This window comes from Zootoca vivipara, chromosome 8, assembly GCF_965207765.1.
Source record: "Zootoca vivipara chromosome 8, rZooViv2.hap1.1, whole genome shotgun sequence".
NCBI lineage: Eukaryota > Metazoa > Chordata > Lepidosauria > Squamata > Lacertidae > Zootoca > Zootoca vivipara.
In genome coordinates, this window is record NC_142591.1 from 27,090,804 (window position 1) to 27,115,164 (window position 24,361).

Genomic DNA, 24,361 nt, shown 5'->3' on the forward strand with positions numbered 1-24,361 from the left:
GGGAAACATGCAATGTGGAAAACTGGGGATTTGAATGAAATGAAAAAGCAGAGGATTCCCACCCCATCTTCCCACCCTCCAAAATTAGGATGGCTTAAATATTGTCTGTAAGCTTTTAGCCTGTTTTAATAGTCAGGGTTTTCCTCTTCCTTTTCTTAGGAGGCTGACTACATCACTTTGGGAAACAAGGGGGAAGTGACCACAAAATCCCTCTAAGATGGATAGTCCTTTCAAGATGGACTACCTCCTAGATGTTGATTCTGCCTATCGGCTGTTTTACAGTCAAGGAGCTCAAGGTAATGTAATTTGAGGGGGTGAGTTATTGGGGATGATGATGATGATGATGATGATGATGATGATAGATGTGTTAAAGTAAAGGCACTGTTGCCCCCTGGTGGAAGGCATGAGGGGAAATGGTAAGTTCCCTTCTTATGGTAGAACAGGGGTAGGCAACCTAAGGCCCGGGGGCCAGATGCAGCCCAATTGCCTTCTCAATCCGGCGGACAGTCCGGGAATCAGCATTTTTTTTTACATGAGTAGAATGTGCCCTTTTATTTAAAATGCATCTCTGGGTTATTTGTGGGGCATAGGAATTCGTTCATTTTTTAAATTTTATTTTTCAAAATATAATCCAGACCACCACATGGTCTGAGGAACAGTGGACCGGCCCCAGCTGGAAAAGGTTGCTGACCCCTGTGGTAGAACAAAGATAGCTCAGCTGACTTGGGAATGACTTTCCAAAGAAAGAATAGCCCTGGCTTGGGTGGGAGTGGAGACTGGGCAAGGCTGGCCATTGGAGGGTGGAGGAGTCTGAGATGAAGGTAACCAGTGGATGGAAACTGTGTCTGTTTCTCTTGTTATGGGAGGTGGCTTCAATCTTCAATGCACCTTTCAAGTTGCTAATGGCGACACTACAAGATTTGTTTGTTTGTTTGTTTGTTTGTTTGTTTGTTTGTTGCACTACTTTTCCTTCAGGGGGTTCAAAGAGCAGCACACCTGGCTCTACAAACACACACACACACAAACTTACACTTCCATTTTCTCTTCACAACAACCCTGTAAGGTCGATTAGGCTGAGAGGCAGTGACTAGTTGCAGGCCACCCAATGAGTGGCATGCCTGTGGCTTCCCAGTCCTAGTCCAACACTTTCAACCTTGTGTCCCCACATGTTATTGGACTACAACTCCCATCATCCCTGACCACTGGTCCTGCTAACTAGAGATGATGGGAGTTGTAGTCCAACAACACTGGAGGACCCAAGGTTGAGGAAGGCTGCTCAAACCACTGTACCACATTGGCTTTCCGCTGTGTGCTTTTGAGAAGAGCAGAGTTAGATCGGGGCTGGTGGAATCAGGGGAGGGAGGGCAATCCTTTCCCCACTTTGCCATTTTCTTGACCTTACTTGATCTTGAAACGACTATGGGAGAAACATACTAGGTATGCATGATGTTAAGTCCCTTTTCCTCCAACACTCTGGCTGGAATTTATTACACTCTTCCCATTTTCTATTTTCTATGCCCTGCTTTTATTTTTTAACATATATAAAAAAGAGACCCTACCATGGATATCATGATGTCACCTCTCATTTGGCCCAAGGAGCTGTGAAAAATATGGTGACATCTCAAAGGAGCAGGGGACTGAAAATGTATTTGGTGTGCACCCAAAATGATGTCAAGATGGCTGGTTTTCATCCCCATAGATAAGACGCTGAGGTGTCTTGAGTAACCTTGAGCCTTTAAGGAGGAAATTATTGAGAAATGCCCAGGCTCTATGTGGCAGGAGACTGCTGTAGACACCCGGCATTTTCCAGTTACTGCCATGCTTTTACAGAAAGGCACAAGGGCTCCTGGCATTCAGGGGCGTACGGTAGAAAGAGGGGGGCCTCAGGCAGCGTGATCCAGGTAGGGTTCCATCGCGGCTGCCACCCCACCTACTCTGGGTGCCCGCTCCCAGAACACGCCCCACGCCCCCAGAACGTGCGCCATACCCCCAGAACGCGCGCCACACCCCCAGAATGTGTGCCACACCCATGCAGGTGGTGCACCACGCCCCCCAAACACGTGTCATGCCCCCTGTGGGTGGCACACTCCATCCCCGGGACGCACGCCAGCCCCACCTGCTCTCCGCCCCTGGTGCTGGAGCATGAAGCTCCGCCACTGCTGGCATTATTACACTTTTGAATGCTCCCTGACATAAATGAATAAATATAAAAAACCACTGCCCTTTGTGAAGAAATAAAATACAATAGAGAGATTTCTCCCTGTTGTGCTAATTTTCTCCTTGCAGGGAGCTTTAGTTTTTGTTGAGTTATAATGCAGGCATATTTTTAAATGATGTTCTGTTTGGAAGAGTTATAAAGTACTTGACCGCCTCGGAACACTTCCCACCTCATTCTGTTGCCTGTGTAAATCCCCCTCAATCAAAAGAAGGGTGGCCTCAGTAATAAAGAGTTTCTGAATTAATTGTGCATGTGAACAGTACATCAATTTTCCAAGTGCCCACTTCCTTGGCAAATGCTGAACCAAAACTATGAATTCATTCATCGTTGTGCTAATTTTGAAATACCTACGCAATCTTCCTAATGTTGTCAGAGGGCCAGGACTGAAATTATTATTTATTCTTGATTCCTGGAACTTGATTCAAAGTCATCTGATTTCACTGAGCTGCTCCTCGATGCATTTCTTCAGGTCTGTCTCTCTTTGCACCAGCAGGTGGCAGAGTGAATAAAACTGACAGCGCCTGCTTCTTGCTTATTGACTTGCGCAAATTCCAACTATGCTCAATGACTGCTTAAAGTACGCTGCGTGAATTGAACATCTTGTTTCATACTGATTATGTTAAATCAGTGGATTAAAGATTACGTTCAGTTTAAAACAGGGGACATTGAGAATTGCCTAAATAAAGCAGGGGCCCCTCCTTTGAATCTCTTGCACTTCTCTGGGATGCAAGGGAACTCCTCTGTCTGGAATGATATCCAGGTTACCTCCACTGTCAGAGGCCATATGTTGCTGAATCCTAGTTGCTGTGAATTGCAGGAGGGGAGAGTGCTTTTGTGTTTCGGCCCTGCCTGCAGGTTTCCCCACAGGCACCGGACTGGCCACTGGGAGAGCAGATTGCTAGATTAGCTGGGCCATTGCACCGGTCTAGCAGTTCCTATGTTAACGTGTTTAGAGGCCATTGGGTAACAACCAATATATACGAGTGCAAAAGGGGGATCTAAACACTATGGGCGCTTACAAGTTTGTCATTTAGATTGGTAGGCGTTTAAACAGATGGTGGAGGTTTTCAGCTTTCGTCAGGAGCTGTAGCCTCTTGTAATTAAGAAAGGCAATATAAAGTTATGCATGGTGTCACCAGAAATGAAATCTATTCAAGGCTCTGGAACTGGCTGCAAGCCAATGGGCAATCTAAGCCCAGCAGTAACTCTGGTCCTGTCAGTGGATGGTCACTGGGCCAATTAAGAGTTTCCCCATAATGGTTACAGTGCCAGCCTCGCTTGCTTTGTAGACATTACACAGAATCATTTACACAACCTGGTGGACTGGGAGGGACCTTCTACCAAATCATTAGAACATGGGGACCTCTTTTTGACCCACTGTAAGATGACATTTTCCCAATCCAGGGGATCGTAAGATCTGTGCTATCAGAAGGTTGGCTCATATACTGGCTGAAGGCCAACACAAGATGAACAAGTCACACATTCCGATCACAGAGATTATTTTTTCCCCTCTGACTCATTGTAGTTCAGTTTTACTGTATCTCTTACATGCCATGGAATCCTGGATCTTCTTCTTCTTCTTTGAATTTATATACCACCCTATGCCATAGCTGCCAAGTTCTCCCTTTTTTAAGGGAAATTCCCTTATGCTGAATAGGCTTCCTCGCGAGAAAAGGGAAAACTTGGCAGCTATGCCCTATGCCCAGAGGTCTCAGGGTGGTTCACAGAAAAGATCAACATAAAAACCACAATATATATAATAAAAATAAAAACAGCAACTGAATAACCCCCCCCCGAAAAAAGAGTCACATTTTAAAAGGGCACAGGATGTCAATCAGATCCACCAAAGGCCTGGTTAAAAAGGAAGGCTTAGTAATAGCCATTTTTAAAAAATGTGTATGTACAGCATTAGGTTTAAGTTTTATATTTATATGAAGTTAAACCTAATAAACCTCAAAATTCATGCCAAGGTGCCTTCTAAGCAGTTTACAAGTATAAAAGAAGGTGCAAAAAATAAAATAAAAATAAACACACACAATTAAAATACACAATAAACCAGTTCATCAAAACATGAAAATCAACACCCACAGTTGACATGCACAATAAAACAGGCCCATTATTTCCATGTTACTGCATAACCGTCAATATACTTTACATCCCCTTCACGTCCAGGCACTCCTCTGCTCCCGATAAATCAGATTGCCGAAGTATCCAGATAAGGGGGAGTGAGGGTGACACATTTCTCAGCCACGAGTCTCACATGAATCATTGCTGAGAAGCAGCAACTGTAACTGGGAATGCTCAGGATGAACCACAGGGAAACAGGTGAAAAAGCCAAACTGGACTTGTGTGTGTTTGGTACACATTGAAACACCAGGTATAGCCATTTCTTAGCCATTTCTTAGCTACCCCCGCTAAAATAGCTGTGACAAAAGAATATGGCATTTTTAATAGCAGCTCTTTGAGGAAGAAAAAGGAGTGGCCAGAAAGGGGTCTTCAGTGGCTTGCAGAATTGCCTACCCTTTTTGGTAGGCACCGAGAATAAATGGCATATGCTTTTACCAACCATTTTCTACAAGGTATTGCAATGTGTGGACATAATTGAGAGGAACTGAAAACCTTTCCCTTCTGGTCAGTTCTAGGGATAATTTGTTTGTTCATTTGCATATTCAATTTCTCTCCTTCCCTGCCTCCCAAAGGAGCCCGGCTCAACAAACAACAAAGTAGTAAAAACAGCAACATAAAACCTTTTTTTTTGTTAAAAAATAATAATCAATTAAGAACATTCAAGAAATCAAGCATCACTCTGACTCTCTGGCTTCCCAGCTTGTTGGTTTTCCGCTTCTAGCTTCTAGATCGCATCACTCAACTCTCTGAACTCTCAACTTTTCCTTTCTAACTACCAGCCAGTTGAAGGAGGGAAGTCCACCCATTTGGTATCTGGCACAGATCCACTTCCTTTGATCCCCTAATAGTCAATTAGGCTATCACTTCACCAGGAAGCCAGCCTGGCTTATATTTTAACACTTGCATATGTTCTTTACTCTTTGTACATGATTCTGTACAAGATTCTGTACATGACAGACACAAAATAATGATTTTTCTCCCTAACCTACAGATTGAAAGCAGCATCCAATTCAACTTTCCATTTACATGTTTGTATAGTTGAGCATTGATTTAAATTTGAGGCAAGGAAGTGGGTGGGATCTATTTATTACATTTATGTGTTTCAGGAACCTCAGAATACTGACAGATACATAGTATTTTGAAGGGACATGTACAAAACAAACTGATTTACAGTATGCTACTCTTTATAGTCCCTATATATTCTGTGGGACTTACTCTCAGGAAAATGTGCATAGGATTGAAACTCAATGGGGCTCATGTCCGAATAGATATACATAGGATGGCCCTATTCATCCACTCATCTTCATGCCAGAGGAAAGTCAAGGAAGGAAACACTCGTGGAAGAAAATGATTACAAATTATAATACAAATGCAGGTGATTACGTAATGAGCCATTTTTCGGTCATAGATATTTTTTCAAAAAACAAAAAACAAACCCCCTCAATTAACATTGTTAGTATCCCAATTAAAATTAGCTAATAGGTGTCCCCCAGAGACTTGTTTGTTCAAAATGCACACTGGGAAGTCTGGATCCACACTCCCCTCTTGAAATTCTGGGGGATTTTTAAAAACACAAACATATGCACATTTCTTTATGGGTGTTGGCAGGTGGCTGAAATTTCTTTCAACTAGAGGCATAAAACACAGATGATTCCTGATACTCTTGAAGCTGAACAGCTGAAGATTTTTGGTTTATAGATACGCAAGTGCAGAAAAAGTAAGCAAAATCCCTTGGGCTGGATTTCCTACCAGGAGAAAATGCAGAGCTTCCACAAACTGGTATTCTTGAAGAAAATATTTTGCTGGGCCAGAAATCACAGGGACAGATGCACTGTAATTCTAATTATGAAAGATTGTCATTACCTATTCTTGAATTTTTATTTTTATATAAGTCCTTTTGCCAAAACAAACAAAAGCTAGAGCGTTTCCTGAACATAACAGCTTAAGCATGGGAATTTGTTTAGAAGCAGTGTATAAAACCTTCTAATATTATTGTTTTTGAAAAATCCAATTTGTCTTGCTTGTGTGAGCCATCTTTATTGGAATGTGGTAAGGGATCCAGTGGCTGGAGAAGGCAAAAGGGTTGCTGGCGGCCATTGGCTTTGCTGCTTAGATCAGGCATCCCCAAACTTCGGCCCTCCAGATGTTTTGGACTACAATTCCCATCATCTCTGACCACTGGTCCTGTTAGCTAGGGATCATGGGAGTTGTAGGCTAAAACATCTGGAGGGCCGCAGTTTGCGGATGCTTGGCTTAGAGGGACAGAACCAGATGAGGATCTTTGGATAGCTTCAGGGCACATGCTCTTAGTTTCAGTGCCATTCATAAACAAGTCACCCTTAAAACATTCATTTCCCATAGAGGACAATTCAGAAAGATGAAGGATTCCTAGAAGTAGCCTTTGGTTCAAGGTCATTTAGCACCTTGCCTGAATGGGACTAATAGCACAGGTGTTGCTGCAAGGTTTGGCTTCAGCCATTGCTACATATTTCATATCATGCTGGCTGCTCAGCCATCATAATGAAGGATCAATGGTCATATTTCCAGATATAAGGAACCATGAAGAACATAGGTCATACTGCCAACTAAGTACCATCTACACTAAGCATCCCCAAACTGCAGCCCTCCAGATGTTTTGGCCTACAACTCCCATGATCCCTAGCTAACAGGACCAGGGGTTGGGGAAAATGGGAATTGTAGTTCAAAACATCTGGAGGGCCGAAGTTTGGGGATGCCTGAACCAATTCCTGGAGATGCCAGGAATTGAACCTGGAACCTCCTGTGTGCAAAGCACACTGAGCTGTGGCTCTTCTCCCCAGAACAGAATATGGTGTTTGTTGGCTGAATGAGCAGAGCGAGGAACACCTAAAGCCAAGTTTCCTCTCTGTTGTTGTTGTTGTTGTTTAGTCGTTTAGTCGTGTCCAACTCTTCGTGACCCCATGGACCAAAGCATGCCAGGCACTCCTGTCTTCCACTGCCTCTCGCAGTTTGGTCAGACTCATGTTGGTAGTTTTGAGAACACTGTCCAACCATCTCGACCTCTGTTGTCCCCTTCTCCTTGTGCCCTCAATCTTTCCTAACATCAGGGTCTCTTCCAGGGAGTCTTCCTCTCTGTAAGGTCTTGTAAAAAGGGTGCATTTGTATGCGTGACTTCCCAGTGTATGGCCAGCATAGGAGAAGGGCCATAGCTCAGTGGTAGAGCATCCACTTTACATACCGATAGTCCCAGGTATCTTCAGGTAAGCATCTTCAGGTAGGGCTGGGAGAGAACTCTGTCTGAAACCCTGGAGAGTTGTGGTCAGTCAATGCTGAGCTAGACCCACCCAGGGTGTTACTAGGCAAGAGGCGGCTACTCATGTCCATAGACATAACTGTTTGATAAGGGTAGTCAACCATTTGGTTTTTGGATGGTCAAAATCGTTAGTCCGAATTCTGAAACCATTCTCACATGGTCCTTATCGCCCACTCCAGAACTAGGTGACCTTGGACAAGACATGACACTCTCAGCCTTAACATGTGCACATGCACACACGCACATAGCGCAGTTTGGGAGTAATAATGCTAGTCCATCATACAGGATTGTGGAAAATGTATGGAAAGTGCTTTGAACACTTTGAAGCACTCTTGTTTTAGCTGTCTTGAGTTCCTTGAGTGGGATAAAAATGTGGCAACCCTAAGAGATAATGTAGAAACGCAGAGAGTGTCTAATCCAGGCTTCCTCAAACTAAGGCCCGGGGGCGTGATGCGGCCCGCAAGGCTCTTTTATGCGGCCCCCGGCACCCCCCGCCGCCCACTGCGGCCGCCTGCTCTTAATGGCATGGCTGCCCACTTCCGGGTCACCGAGCGTCGAAAATAGCTTCTGCACATGCACAAGCGTCATTTCCAGTGCGCTTCTGGGTTGGAGGAGGCCCATGTGCATGCGCACAAGCTATTTCTGGTGTTCCGGTGACCCGGAAGTGTGCTGGAAATCGCGTGTGCACACGCGTATGGGGGCACGCTCCCATGTGCTCCGCCCTGCAGCGTGATTGGCGCTGGTGGCACTGGCCCTCAGCAACGTAAGTTTGGAGACCCCTGGCTAATCCTTAACAAGCATGACCAGAGGTACTTAATTTTTGGATGAGGGCCTTATCTTTGCCCTATCCTTTTATTTCTTTTTCTTTTTCTAAAGGCATGTCTACTGTCAATATGTGTGCTAACAGCAGCTGTATGAAGGGCTAGCAACTCCCTCGCATTTTTTCCCCATTATCTTCTAAGCATTCAGAATTCAAAGAAAAAGTTTGGCGCCTGTATTTCATTGCTCTCTCTGAACAACTCAAGACATTTCCACCTGCTTCCTCCGCTGGGACATTTGCCCAGGAAACCCGAAGCAACACACACAGAGGGGGGGGGGCAATACAACAAAGCACGCTAAACATTGATCTGCAAATCTGCTGGGCTAGAAGTGGTCCAGCCCACTAAAGAGCCACCATTCATCGTTGCATCGATGGCTTTGGAGGCGACCACCAGGCTTCATGCTTTGTTTGGCTCTGCAGGGTGCCACGTGGGGACGCAGTGCCTCTGCCCCTGGGGCTGCCAGGAGAGGGGTGGCAGGGCAGGGTTTCCAGCTCCACTCCAGTCCACAGATCCTTGACGGGTTTTCTTTTTCTCTTTTCCCCCTCCTCTCTTTCCTCCCTCCCTCCTTCTCTCCCTCCGTGTGTCCCTGCTTCTCTCTCTCTCTCTCTCCCCTCCCCCTTCCTATGCGTGTGCGCCCTCCTCCTTTCCACCCCTCTCTATCCTCTTCCTCCCTCACCAGCTCGCCGGGCGACCCTGCTCACCGTACCCACATTAATGGCGGCATCTTCCGAGGAGGACATAGACCGGAGACCCATCAGGAGAGTCCGGTCCAAGAGTGACACCCCTTACCTCGCGGAGGCCAGGATCTCCTTCAACCTCGAGGCAGGTGAGTGGCGCCCACCTCGCCCGACCCCACCACCCCCTAGACTCTCATGCAAAACCCCTTTTCTCCCTGCTGGAAGCCTAAGGTTGCTATTGCTGTATCTGCAACACAATCTCTCTCTATATATCTGTCACACACACACCGCTTTGTGTCTGCTGGGTGCAGAAGTGGGGGGGGGAGCCGCTGCAGGAATGGGAATCCCTGACATGTCCTGGCTGTCACCCTCGCTTTTCTCCCCCACAATCCCGCCCTTCCAAGGCGCTGGTGCAACACACACACACACACACGCGCGGCTGGAAACTGGGGAGGAGCTGAGGCGGTGGCGGTGGCGGGGGGCGGCGGCGAGGTGTTCATCCCTAGACTTGTTTGGGTGACAGCGCCGGATTCCCTGTCTGGAACTGGAGGCGAGGCGAGCAATGGTGACCTCGAAGTTGAGAATGTGGAGTGAGAGAAGCTCTCTAGCCCTCTGACACCCTGGAAGGCGTGGGTTGGTGTCTGCTGGGTGCAGAGGTGGGGAAGGGGAGGGAGGCCGGCTTCCCTGGCTGCATTCGGCTTCTCGAAAGGTTGCTGCTGCCTTTGGGCGCCGCTCTCCCTCTGAGCCTCCGGCCCCGCCCCCTTCTGGCCCCTCCACCCTGCACAGCGTTTTATCTGAAGAGTTGCATTCCCTTTCAAAGCCACCTGCTAGCTGCCAGAGCTGCTTTCCTCTTCCTCCTCTTCCTCCCTCAGCCGGGGCTGGGGTTCGTAGCTTTTGCTGGGACCCCCCAAGTCCAAATGGGCACCGGCTGGCATAGCCGATAGGGGCAGGCAGGATGGGAGATGGAGCCTGAGAACATCTCAAGGGATGTGGTTCCCCAGCCTGGCCCATCTCAATCCACTCTTCCCCATTCTCCTTTCCTCTTGTCCTCCCCTTCTCAAGCTGTCATTCCCTCAGCCTCTACCTCTGCCTTTGTAGGGTTGCCACCTCCTGCAGATAGAGCCGCCTCCTGGCTTTAACAGAAGCCTAACATGCTAAAATCACGCTTCACTGAAGCATTTTGGCACGGCAGGGAGGGAGTGTCATATACTTTCAGGCTGCATTGCAGGAGGTGGGACTAGATGACCCGTGGGGTCCCTTGACAACTCTATGATTCTATGCTCTGGAAGGCCCTGGATCAGAGCCAGCAAAAAGGGGGCAGCCCTGCTATTTTTTGCCCAAAGATCCAGAACACTCAAACTCCAGTCAGCCAACCATCCTCCTTCAAGTATCCTTCTGTCCTCTGATCTCATTAGTGCCTTCCACACTTACCTGAACACCACACTTCCATGCTCTTCAAGTTCTGCTGCCTCATCAGGTGCCCATCCCATATAGCAGCCTCATGCGCAATCTTATCTGCAGGTGTCTCTATAGCCCTTTAGTCCAGAATTGCCTCTTTACCTCCTCCATAATCCTGGCTTCCCAAGCATCCTTCTTCTGCACCTCCAACATTTGCCCTTTCATGCTTAGCTGTTTACCTCAAAGGGCTCTTTCCTCCTGCAACCTGCTCTCTACCTGCTTCTGAAGGAAGGGAGGAGGAAGGGGAAGTGGTGGGTGCCCCAGCCATACACAACTGTGCTCAACTGTGACCTCTTGAGCACCTTCCTTACTCAGGCGTTCAGACTCATGAAAAGTCTGACAGAATTGAGAGCTCATCCACTCTTTCCTTTGCTTCAATGCTTCATGCACAGGTCTGGGCTTTCCAGGCATGTGTCCAAGCAGCCACATTTTACCCCTGAATTGGAGCAAACGGCAATCCTTCAATTATTTCCATTAAATATCGGGAGGCTTTTGGGGTTAAGCTAGTACTGTATACTGGAAACTATGGTTGATTTTGCTGGAAGTCCCTGTCTCTCAGCATGCTAAAAGATTGCTTGAGCTGGGGGTTTGTAATCTTGTGGTTCTCTGTCTATTATTGAAATGGGTGTGTTTCTCCTCCACCAGCCTCTCTGACCTTCTTGTCTCTTTGCACCCAGTAAGATGTAAAATGCAAACTGCATACCTTCACCCGACCAGCTGATTGCTTTGGGTGACATGTCATTAATTCCTTTCTGGTCATTAATTGGAGTGTGTGTGTGCGCGCACACACATCATTTTTGGTTATGGCATCTATAACTATATAACTCAGGAACCACAAAGTGATGCCAAATTGTGTTGGTTTTTTTTTTAATGTGTGACTGAAGATAGAACAATGAGAGACTGAAGGGTCTGGGACAGCATGATGGAAGGGTTTGAGGTGCCATTGAAAGGAGATTGGGCATAGTTGCTAACCTGCGGAGTCTATAGTGGACAATATTGTCATGGATAATGCTATGTCATGCCATTATAAACAGATTAGAGTTTAATCATAAACAGCTGAGGGGAAGGCACCTCCAAGTCATTTAATACCTTCCAGTTCCTTCTCTGTCAAGGCTGAGAGGTTCATATAGCTTTTAATTCCCAAGCAGACATGGCAAGAATGCTAGTCTAGCTGTTACTTCTTCTCCTCACTTTTAACATGTGCACTGAGGAAAGGAAAGGCTCCCCCCAGCTATTAAATACCATGCTGTCTCTCATTGGGCTCATTCAAAGAAATATCTCTTCATGGGAGTGCAAGTACTCAGCAGAGTGCTGGAGCATGTTTTCATTAATCCATCTGCCATTTGATGCTTTGAATGTAAAAAATGTGGTGCAAATTGGTTGCTAAGCAATGTTTACGTTAATGAGAGAAAAGCCTCTGTAGTAAGCATTTAGCTCTGGTGTTGTTGTTTTTTAATCATAGAAGTATAAAACAAGGGCCCTTAAATTGCTTATGGACCAACAGTTGTTTAAGGAAATTTATCCTAACTACTTGCATAGAGAGTTTGGCCCTGAAAATGCTACAAGATATTTTGCACTGTTTGGAGATTTATTTATTCCTTTACTCACAATCCAGATTGGTAACATAGATGCTATCATTCAAAATTGCACAATTTATTTGCATTATTTTTAAAGAAGCTTACTGGAATGTTGTCTGATTCCCTGAAATACAGGGCTCCTTATGTATGCACTTACTGCTTTTCTTAAGATGTAATATTCATATATTTACAGACTGCCAGTGCAGTGTCTTTATGCACTGTACTTCAACAGAACAAGCCCTTTTAGGTTTCCCATTCTGCTGCCTTATCGCTATTTACAGTTTCTCAGCTGGAAACTTTAGTAGCTGCGGAACAGTACTCTGAGACAAAATGTTTGCAGTGCAGATTGCCCTGTTTAGTGTTCTATTCGGCCAATCATGCTCTCCTCCAGGAGATTCCATTCCATTACCCCTCCCACCTGGTCCCACCATGACCATCACCAAAAAAGAACTAAAAAGTCAGCATTCCTATGGCCACTGAACACATTCAGTCTTCCTTGGAGCCCTTCAGAGTTTCCCCTCTAAAGATTTCTGTACTTCTCCAAACCACAAAGTTTTCCCATGCCTGATGAGGGTTCCCCCTTCTGCTTACATAAACAGCGGCACCCACCTCTAAATATTGGAAACAGGAGGAATTATGAAGGAAGAAAATGCAAAACCTGAGCATCAGGCGCTGTTCAATCAAATGTGGTGCTGAATGGGATGTCCACATAATAAACCAATGAAAGAAAAGGATTTTTTTTCAGAAACTGCATGTATGTGCTGCAGAGTCATCTGTGCATGCTGCTATATATATATAGGCATCTGGAAGTAAGAAGTAATGCCATTTCTTTTTTTCTTCCAATTCAGTGCAGTTGGAACTAAAACAATTCTAGAGGCACTGGATGCATTCTCTACCTCGCTTCTCACTTAATGCATTTATGATTACAACTCCTGCTGCTCAACTGCTGCTTGCATTGCTGTTTTGCCTGCCAGCTGCTACTTCTAGGCTTCTTTCATCTGGTCATTGTATTGTCCTAAGACAGCAGCTGTGATAAGCTGCATCAAGGTAGAGCTTTTGCTTGTATTTGTATTTAATAGGCTCTCCAGCAGTAAGGCCCATATGCAGATATGCACTACTATTCTTTGCAAAGGAAATGGCTGAGAGCCAACAGTTTTGTTTACCTCTTTGAGCTGTAAGTTATAATTATACTATTACTGCTGCTATCTATGTTGCCGAACAGTCAGAGGCTGCACATGCAGAGGCAATTATGCAGTTTGGGAATAGCAAGGATTTGCTCTGTTTCTCCAAGCAATTAAATGGGGCAACCTTTAGCTGCCCTTCTAATAAGATTAAATTAATAATTTGCTTCTCTGTTTTGACTTGCATTGTTCCATTAAATTTCAAGAAAAATCAGTATTTTATTATATTGGCTTGTACGTACTGGTTTCACTTCATGCGCCATTCACATGCTATTGTCCTGTGAGTCTCAAATACTTGTAAATTCCACAAACTCTTAGGCTGCGCTTTTTGCATATTGGGGGGGGGAGGAGAGAGCATATTTCCAAATATACCCAAGAGGGGGGCATCCTTCTGCAAATCATATTCATTTCTTCATGCTACTTTTACAATTCCCCTTAATATAAATGGGGACGCTATATAAGAACAGAGCAGACAAACTTCCTAGTATAAAGGTAAAGGTAAAGGGACCCCTGACCATTAGGTCCAGTCGTGACCGACTTTGGGGTTGTGGCACTCATCTCGCGTTATTGGCCGAGGGAGGCAGCGTACAGCTTCCAGGTCATGTGGCCAGCATGACAAAGCCGCTTCTGGCAAACCAGAGCAGCACACAGAAATGCCATTTACTTCCTAGTATATTATGCCCTAAATGTACAGGCTATTGTGGAACAGTATCTTAATCTATACTGCATGTGACAGTGGATATGATTGCAGCAAATATAAAAATATGGTCAGGAGTAATGGGAATTCTAGTTCAAAATGTATGGAGGACACCAGATTCAGGAAACTGGTACAGATATACAGTAGCGGGAGTCCAAAGCATACCGAGAACTCAGAAGGCTCCACTTCAATGAGAACTGGGCAAAAATGTTTTTCTGTGCATAGGGTAGCATTCAGTTAAACTTTACTCAGAGTAGACCCATTGAAATTAATGGACATGATTAGGTCCATTAAAGTTAATGAATCAAACTAAATATCATCCATTGTTACCTGATTTAGTATTATTATTATTCTTAAAAAACAAAATGTGGACTCATGAAGCTTTCCTGTAGCCAGTGAAATCAAGATTTCAGTTTCTGTGGCTCAGGGGTTCTTAAACTGTGGTCCATGGATCCCCTAGCATGGATGGGTTTCAGGGCACACACACAAAATGAAGCAATAAAATTAACTGTATGCACAATTTTCTGTGCATGTGTTTCTGTGCAATTTTCTGGGAAGGAGGTCCCTAGCTTTCATCAGATTCTCAAAGGGGTCTCTGACCCAGAAAAGGTTAAGAACCACTTCTCTACTGTAGCTTAAAAAAAAGAGCAAGCAATACGCTGTGACATCCTTATCAGGTCATGCTGTTAATGGGAGATGCACAAATGCCAGATCCACAAATAAGACCATTCTAAAACTGGGTACATATTGTGCAGTTGTTACAATGAGAACTAATGGCTGCACTCCCACTTCCATGTGCTGTTTCCTTGCTCTGTGCCATCAGATTCTGTTTTGATGCCAAAAGGGCAGGAAGAGTGGGGTGAGCCAAAGGGAGTGTTTCATACCCATGTGCCACAGCATGAGTAGCAGCAGGAAATAGCATAGCTGCATTCTGTAGTAGCTCAGGAACATGAGGCTGATTTTAGCTGTGTGTTTCTTGGAAAACCATTGCAGACCAGCAAGAGTGTTCAAATATGCTTCATACTGGTTCCAGATGTGGCAGGGAATAGAGACCCTGCATTGGCAAATGTACGGTGCAATCCTATGTGTGTTTTCTCTGAAGTACATTCAGCTGAGTTCAGTGGGGCTTATCATTCTCCCTGGTAGCCGTGCTTAACACTGCAGCCTAACAGTGCAACACTACGAATATCTACATATTTGAGAGGTTATTTCCTTTTGCTCAGTCACAAAGAAATAAAATGTAGTAACATCAAAGGCATTGTCCAGCCAAAAGGCAGCTCTTAATGCTCTGCCAACAGAAGTCAAGAGATGTTACACATAAAATGACTTTGTATGGCATGGCTATTGCAGCTGGAGTTAATATGCTAGAATAAACATTGGATTCCAGCTATTATGCATGTTCTCAGCCAGCCAATGGAGTCTGACAAGTTAAGGAAATTCAAGCAATCCACATGCTAGGATGATGCTGGGGTTTTCTCCAACTTGTTCAAGACTTTGCATAGAGTCCATTTGAGCCTGTTTCGTCTTGGATTTGAATGATGCAAAATGCTTTGCAATTTTGTAAGAAATAGATTATCTAGTCTAATGTATACCTAGAGAACCAATCTTTATGATTGTCACCAGCATGGGAACAGGGGGAGAATGTAGCTAGATAGTTATCACTTAAAATGCAAGTGTTAAAAATTTGTCTGGTGTTAAATCAGCAATGGGCAGAGTAAATATCTATGAAATCTTATGATGCTTTAAAATGAAACACATAATCATTTCTTCCAAGGTTTATTCTCTGATCATTTCAGTGGGATTGGCCTAATTATAAATTTATTATTATTTTATTAATTCGTTTATTTTAAAATTATGTTTTTATTATGACATTTTTGTTTTGGATCAGATTGTTATGAAGTGATACGGTCTTTGTTGTTTCTCCAGCTTGTAAATTGTCTTGTTTATACTAATATAGAAAGGCAGTGTACAAATTAGAAGTGAAATATATAATAATATGAAAGCAAAATGTGTTCTGACACAACATTGGGGGTGATGTTTTTTTAAATATCCAGTTGCAGACTACAGTGGTACCTTGGGTTACTGACGCTTCAGGTTACAGATGCTTCAGGTTACAGACGCTTCAGGTTACAGACTCCTCTAACCCAGAAATAGTACCTCGGGTTAAGAACTTTGCTTCAGGATTGGAATAGAAATTGCGCGACAGCGGTGCGGCGGCAGTGGGAGGCCCCATTAGCTAAAGTGGTATCTCAGGTTAAGAACTGTTTCAGGTTAAGAACGGACCTCCAGAACGAATTAAGTTCTTAACCCGAGGTACCACTGTATATATTTATTCTTCATAATAGTTTTTGACAATATTTATAAAAAGTGCTTTCCCCTCTCTCTTGTTATCCTATATGTGACTACTCAGAAATTCAGCCCCATTGCATCCACTTGCTCCCAGGTAAGTTTTGCTACAGAAATAAATAAAAACCAGTAATTACTTCCCTCAAATAGTTGGCTCTGACTCTGATCCTCCAATCAGTTACCGGTACTTTATAGTGATCTCATGACTCCTTTGGGAGAAGAGGGGGTCAAGAGGGTTATGTTTAAAGGTGTGCATGCACACGAAAGCTCATACCTATGACAAACTTAGTTGGTCTCTAAGGTGCTACTGGAAGGATTTTTTATGTTTAAAGGAGACAGACTTAAATACTTAGGTGGGGTTTTCCTGCTTCTAGCAGCAGCTCAAGATAGTGGTGGGTTTTGGATAGGGCTTGCCTGGAGCTTCAGACACTGTTCATCTTCAGACACTGATGAACAGATCAGGTTTCCCTGGATTCTGATCTACTGTAGATCCTATATTGCAGGGAAGTCTCAGTGTGGGCTTTTTTTTTTTTAACCTTTCACTCTACAACACGAAAAGCCTCATGGGCTTGAACAATCTTACTTTTGTCTTTTGAAAAGATCAGAACAACTTTTTTACCACTGCAGGGTGACTTTCTGTAGTCTCTTTGTACTAGCGGTGAACATGAAATAAGATCATAAATTCAGTTCCATGCTGGGCTTGTAGGGGGAACATGTGCAGCAAAATTGCTTTTTTGAGGTTTGAAATCTTGTTCGTGGTCTCATTGGTGGTTTATCAGCTTTTCTGCTTTTTGCTTCTTCTTCTTTTTTACAACTTATAAGGTGTATCAGTATTCATAGTATTTTTCTATTACATCACATATGTATGATTTGTCACCCAGCAAGCTGAACGTAGTCCAAGTAACATTGTGCATGATTCCATTCCTCTTTTGCAATACAAACAGTTTATTAAGTCCCCAGTGGTCATGCCATATTTGGCCAATTTGCTTCTTTTGGCTTGGTGGTCAAAAGTTGTTCAGGCCTTTGTTGTGCAAAGCTACTTGGGTGTAAGTACTATGGAATTCATTGGGATGAATTTGTGAGTAAGCAAGCATAGGAATGGGGCACATATCCCTTCCAGATTTGCAGTTCTCTGATGGCCAATTCCCACTTTACATTATGGACCTGGGGATGGATGACTAAGGACAAATTGTGCACCAAGAAGAAACCAATTGAGATGAGTAGCCCACATCATTTGATGTCCTTTACAAACAGATCAAGATGGTTGCTCAATGAATAGCCATAATCGTCTAATCTCCCAGCAAACCAGTCAGGATGAATGCTCAATAGACAGTTGGTCTGGAAGCACTCCAAAAGAGAAGTGGATGGTATCTATATAATTTGCTTGTGAGTTTTGTACAGGAATATCCATGTTTGAGTAAAAAATGTAAACTGAGCATTGGCTCAGAGTTTGGATAGCACAACCAGTGATTCCATGCCTGTGAGGAGCATTGTTTCCCTTTCTTGGAGTACAATTAAACAATATGTAATGAAGATCTTCCCACTGTTGGGCATGAAAGGTGAAATTTCGCTATGCATATGGAAGGCAGCCCACATAGAATCATAAAATTGTAGAGTTGGAAGGTACCCTGAGGGTCATCTAGTCCACACCCCCTGCAATGCAGGAATATGCAGCTGCCCCATATGGGGATTGAAGCTGCAGCCTTGGTGTTATCAGCACCACGTTCTAACCACAAGGGGTCACAGACTTTTATTTGAAAATAGTTGATTAGTTGCTAAAGGAAAATCTCTCTTTAATATGAGGCCATAAACAAGCATTTTAAAAGGCTCAACCTTATGATGAAATAGAATGAACCCTCACCATTTCCTTTGTTAGGAATAAGCGTGACTGAAAAAGAATTTTGCACAAAAGATACCTAAGCTGAAGAAAACGGCCCTCTCCTGTGTTAACATTAGTTCTAAGTGGATTTCTCCTCCATTCATGAGTACTTAAATATCTGTGAAATCAATTTTATTGCCATAGTTTAAAAGGTTTCTTTTCCCCCAGTATGTCACACACTGGCGGTTGTATTTATTTTCTGTCCTAGCTGCACCTATAGAAATCGGCTGGATTCCCTCAGTATATATGGGCAGGTACTACTCCCTCCATATATTTATGCCTTCAGGTGGCTTACTTTGGGTATCATAGCATAGCTGCTGGAATGCAAGTAATGAAGGTAATAGGAAAGAATCAGTAACTCTGTTCTAAGGTTTTCTTTCCTGTTCAAAATTTCAGGGTAATCTGTTTTGGAATGGAATAATGGAATAACTTGCTTTTACGGCTTCATCATAATTTCAATGACAAGCAAACTTAATGACTATCTGAGCAAACTCATTTGGAACCTAAATTGCCTTTAGGTTGGACACATTTGCCTCTCCCAGACACATATTAATTTCATTTGGATTTCCGAATGAGCAAAATTGCATCTGCTAGGCATTTGTTCCCCATTTTTTGTAATAATGTGCAAAGCTGACGTATGATGTCATATAGAAAACATGATGGATGGTGTAAATGTAACCCACCAAGTTTAAGTTAATTGTGGGGTTGCTCTTATGCATAATTAAAAGTGAAATGCAAATGTACATAGCTGACCCCTTGGTTGCCTGTGGCAAATAAAGAATTGCCTTTGGGCAACCAGACAAGGAAGCTTGCAACTTTGGAGCCAAATATGATTCCTTACATAAGTGTGAGTAGGTGGAATAGCTAACTTTTGTGGGCTTGTTTGTAAGTAGTTCCTAATACTGTGGAAAAACAGATGGGCAAGTAAGTTTATCCAAATACTTTGTCACCCTGGCAAAGTCCCGTTGCGTTGAACAGCGGAGGAATGAAAAGTTGCTTGCCCATTTATTCTATAATAATAATAATAATAATAATAATAATAATAATAATAATAATAAATTATTTATACCCTGCCCATCTGGCTGGATTTCCCCAGCCACTCTGGGCGGCTTCCAGCAGAAAAATAAAACACAGTAATCTATTAAACATTAAAAGCCTCCCTGAACGGGGCTGCCTTCAGATGTCTTCTAAAAGTCTGGTAGTTGTTTTCCTCTTTGACATCTGTTGGGAGGGCGTTCCACAGGGCAGGCACCATGACCGAGAAGGCCCTCTGCCTAGTTCCCTGCAACTTGGCTTCTCACAATGAGGGAACCGCCAGAAGGCCCTCGGTGCTGGACCTCAGTGTCCGGGCAGAATGATGGAGGTGGAGACGCTCCTTCAGGTATACTGGACTGAGGCCATTTAGGGCTTTAAAGGTCAGCACCAACACTTTGAATTGTGCTCGGAAAGTACTGGGAGCCAATGTAGATCTTTCAAGACTGGTGTTATGTGGTCTTGGCGGCCGCTCTCAGTCACCAGTCTAGCTGCCGCATTCTGGATTAGTTGTAGGTTCCGAGTCACCTTCAAAGGTAGCCCCACGTAGAGCGCATTGCAGTAGTCCAAGCGGGAGATAACTAGAGCATGCACCACTCTGGCTAGACAGTCTGCAGGCAGGTAGGGTCTCAGCCTGTGTACCAGATGGAGCTGATAGACAGCTGCCCTGGACACAGAATTGACCTGCGCCTCCATGGACAGCTGTGAGTCCAAAATGACTCCCAGGCTGCGCACCTGGTCCTTCAGGGGCACAGTTAACCCATTCAGAACCAGGGAATCCTCCACACCTGCCCGCCTCCTGTCCCCCTGTCTTGTCAGGATTCAACCTCAATCTGTTAGCTGCCATCCATCCTCCAACCACCTCCAGGCACTCACACAGGACCTTCACTGCCTTCACTGGTTCTGATTTTAAAGAGAGGTTGAGCTGCGGCTATGAGTTGGGCCAGACTTATTCATGGACAGCCCCATGGAGGCCATGCTTTCCACGAAGTCCCGAGCGGCTCCTTGTAAGGTCGTGTCGGCATGGATGTTAAAATCCCCTAAGACAACCAAGCTAGGTGTCTCCAGGAGCACATCCGACACGACCTGAAGCAGCTCGGGCAGGGAATCCTTGGTGCAATAGACATGGCACTCGAAAGTACCAATATATCCTATCAGGTCTAAAAATAAAAGCAACGTTTGTCTTAATAGAGCCTGGGAAATATTGATTCACTTAGAAATAAGCCATGTTCATCATCTATGGTCCAATGCTGTGAGGTGCTCTGTCCCTTTCAAGTCATGCTGACAGATGCAGACTGGGGTCCTTGGCATTTCCACACACACAACCAAAATGAAAGCCTTTCTTTCCAGTAAATAGATGGGTTAAAATGAGAATGGGGGACTGTGTTTAAATGTGGTTAGTTCTGTTAATTAACAATCCTCTCCCTCTATTGCAGCTCTCTTCCTGCATCTACTTGTCTTGGCTCTAATTGCCTTTAATTCTAATTAAATAGGAGAGGATCTAATTTATCCTTCTTCTTAAATACAGAAGCACTTGCTCCAATTCATCTTGGAAGTACGCATAGACAGAAGCAGGCCTGGCTGGATAGGAAATTGCATATGCAAATCAGTGCTCTGTGTACAGTATATGGCTTTGGGGGGGGGGAGTTAGAGTCCTACAGGTCAGTTGTCCAGAAAACAGAATGGAGAATGGAATAGATTTATTCTCTCCTGTCCCATTTTCACTCCTTTGCCAGACATGGACATCTGATTTGTGGGATTTTGGTTTTTCTTATAGGACTTACATGCACATAACCTCATGTACTCATATCCAGGGCACTTCATGCACTCTTTTCAGTTGCAATTGGTTTTTCAGGCCAGATGTACCCCATACAGTAAACAGTCAGTCAGGGATGGTGTGATGGATCCCCCACCTCACTGCTTTAACCTCAGAGGCTCTCCCTGTGCTTCTCCACAAACAGGAGAAAAAAAACCTCCAGAGTCCAAATTGGACTTGTCTCCAGAGTACCTCAGGCTCTGCGTTCAAAACCTATTGCCACCAGTGGGGTCTCCCTCCCTGGGATCCCTACTGCTACAGTGTGCCTCTCCCTTAGGCAACTATGTGGCTCCTTCGGCTTCGCTAACCAGCCCTTTGTATGACAGGAGAAACAGCAAACAGTTTCCTCTTCCCCAGGAAAGCTTTGTTCTCCCCTCTTTGTCACACCTCTGAAGGTACTGAGACACTGCCGAGTCAGTGAACGTTTAAGCACATTTAACTTTATTATTTAACTTATAAACATGAGTTTCTTTGGTTCTTAAAAGCACATATCTTCTTTTTATTTAACACAGTTTTCTTCATACAGCTCCTGCATCCCTCTTTAACACTCTACTCTCTACCAACTCCCTAACTCCCAACTGTCAATCCCCAACTCCCAACTGCCATTTAGAATGCCCCCAAGCTCCGCCTCTCAGGGAACACTTGTGTAGAATGGGAGTGAGGGATTAACCCATGATGAACCAGAATCATCATTAGGCACCATTCCGCCACAGATGGCAGCAGCTCTTGGCATGCTTGGGCAACTAGCAGGACCAGGGTGCCCTGGCATGACCCAAAACTGACACTTGTCCCCACCCACCCGCATTTAAAAATGATGTCCAGCCTAATACTCTAAGCAATGCCAGGCAGCCGGATCTTGCTGTCATTTTAATTTCTTTCCGCAATGCCCCATTTTCCTTTGCTTTGGGGTATTCCTAGACCCAGCCATCTAGCTCTGTTCTGCCTGCAGCATCCCATCACTGCCAGGATTCACCATCAGAGGAGGGAGCCTACCAGCGGGCACTTTGCCCTGGTCTCCTCAAACTCAGAGTCAGCCCTGGGGTGCATCCTGTGCTGTGAGCTGGGGGTAGGAGACAGTGAGGCAGGGGTTAGTTAAGAGGCCAAAGTAGAGGAAAGCCAGGAATGCCTTCAAGTAGCCAAGGACTAAGGTTGGAGACCATTTCTGAAGTGCCTAAAATGTATGCCCATAGACAGGGAAGACCAGGTTGAGTCGAGATGAATTAGTTCGCAACCCCATCAAATCCAGGGGCTCAAAAGTTGCTGTTAGGCTGTATAGATATCTTACAATATATTTTGTACTTTGTGGAACATCTCTCTCATGACATGGCTAGCCATTGCCCCCGCCCCCAGCTGTCACTATCATTAGATTATATTTCTGCCAATGCAATTGAGTAATAGTGAAAGCCTTAATATTAGATTATAATTGCATATTTAAACAAACAAACAAAATGGCCACAATCAAACATTAAGCACTTTTGGTTTTCATTGAGTTCAGTGGAAGAGGGAAAGGAAGTAAAACAGGACTCTCTGACAATTTGGGCTATATAGGAAGCGCCAAAAAATATTGCCCAAGTTTGAAGAAACTCAACAAAGACGATGCCTTGTTGTCCGCCATTAACTTAAGTCTCATTGCTTTGAAAGGAACTTAGTTGCAAGGAGTAAACATTAGTAAGGGCTTGTCCGCACTCCTGCTTGTCCCACTGCCTCTCCCCAAGATGGAGGTGGGGGACCTGATGTCTTCCAAACCTTGCTGGGCTCCAATTCCCACCAGTCCTGCTCAGGGCTGGTGGGATCCATCTGTCTCAAGAGACAATGGAATACGTCTCTGGGGGAGACATCAAACTGCTTTGTTAGCAACACTGAAGTTACCTGCCTGGGGTGCAAGCCTGCATAGTGTGTGCGGAGGTCCTGGGCTGCCCAGATCACAAGGCCCCCCTCTCGGCTTCACTGATGTGGTCCAAAGGAAAGAAGAGCAATAAGTTTGGCACCAACTTGGCTGCAGGTGTTGCCAGAAGGAGGCGTACAAGGTGCCATCCAATCATCTTAGGGACGCTACTCTGGATTTGTGGAGGGTTTACTCCTCATCATCTAGTGTTTTGTGAGAGCAACAACTATTTTTTTATTTGTAGCTATGGTTCGTTGCTTTTCCATTGGTCATTTTGTGCTCCAAAAGTCCACGTGACTCCGTATTACATTAGTGTAGGTCCTAGATGTCATAGTCCAGGACCCAGCCACCTCTTTGACTTCGTACCAAATTATACCTTCCCCGCCCCTGGTAAGGTGCATATATGATGTCACCTTTTGATACTGCATTTGGATAAACCAGGACCTTACATCTCTCAACAATGGGCAGGGGTAGCTGTGTCCCTTACGCCTTTGTTTTATGTGTTAGTGAAGGGAACGTATAGGCTTAAATGATCGCTGTGATAAAAGGCTGTATAATCTTTAAGGTCCTTTCCTGAATCCAATTCAGGCTTCAGGCTTGCAGGCAATTAGTACTGTTCCATTAACTTCAGGGGGATTTTAGGAGCCTAACTTTGTACTGAGATTGCCTGTGTGAGTGATGGCTTCTACTCTTTGCCTCTTCTGTCTTTGTGGACATGGTAAGGAAGGAAGGCTAAGTGACCAGACTGGAATTAACAGGAACAATGTTCCACTTCTTCTTAAAGCAACCTGGCATGTTCATTCAATCATGAATCATTTTCATTTTGTCGTAGCACTGCAATTATACGCTAGTGAATCATTAGAGGTGAGCTGCTAGAATTTCGATGTGTGTGTGGCAGATGGTTCCTGTACAACAGTGGAGTCCCAGTCCAAATTTTGCATCTTATCACTCTGATCATTCAAGTGGAAGAAGCCCAACAGAAGTGTTCCACAGGTTGTAATTTCCCAAAATCCTATGCCAGATTTCTTGTACGGTAGTACATTTCCAATCAAGACCCTTTAGGTACATTGTTGAAGCAAACTGCTTCCACTTTTCAGGCAGCTAAAGACTGGGCTGCTAATATCACAACATATCACTTTGTGCTAATTTACTTGCAGTTTCACACTTCTCTTGGCCATGGATAAGAGAAGATGGAAAGAACAGAGAATACATTTTAGTGCCTTAAAATAAAACAGAGATGAAAATCTATAATTAAAAGGCAACCACAGAAACCTTCATATTTGCTTTCATGAAAGCCCAAGGCCAGGAATAGTGGATTGTGCTGGCAATTAAATGCTAGTGATTTTTAGGACTGA

The 24,361-nt window shown here is 44.4% G+C and overlaps 1 protein-coding gene across 1 annotated transcript; it reads left to right on the plus strand.

The window, feature by feature from the left end:
* Positions 1 to 217: 217 nt before the first annotated feature.
* On the plus strand, positions 218 to 11,033 carry LOC118090148 (phosphatase and actin regulator 1-like). Its single transcript, XM_035125522.1, has 3 exons — positions 218 to 296; positions 9,138 to 9,284; positions 10,909 to 11,033. The coding sequence occupies exons 1-3, from the start codon at positions 218 to 220 to the stop codon at positions 11,031 to 11,033; spliced, it is 351 nt and encodes a 116-aa protein (XP_034981413.1).
* The last annotated feature ends 13,328 nt before the right edge of the window (positions 11,034 to 24,361 follow it).

Excerpts from the sequence above, each read along its gene's own strand:
- LOC118090148 (XM_035125522.1), top strand. The coding sequence starts at position 218 with ATGGATAGTCCTTTCAAGATGGACTACCTCCTAGATGTTGATTCTGCC. Across the intron at positions 297-9,137 it reads TTACAGTCAAGGAGCTCAAG|CTCGCCGGGCGACCCTGCTC; the intron begins GTAATGTAATTT and ends CTCCCTCACCAG. Across the intron at positions 9,285-10,908 it reads CTCCTTCAACCTCGAGGCAG|GCGTTCAGACTCATGAAAAG; the intron begins GTGAGTGGCGCC and ends TTCCTTACTCAG.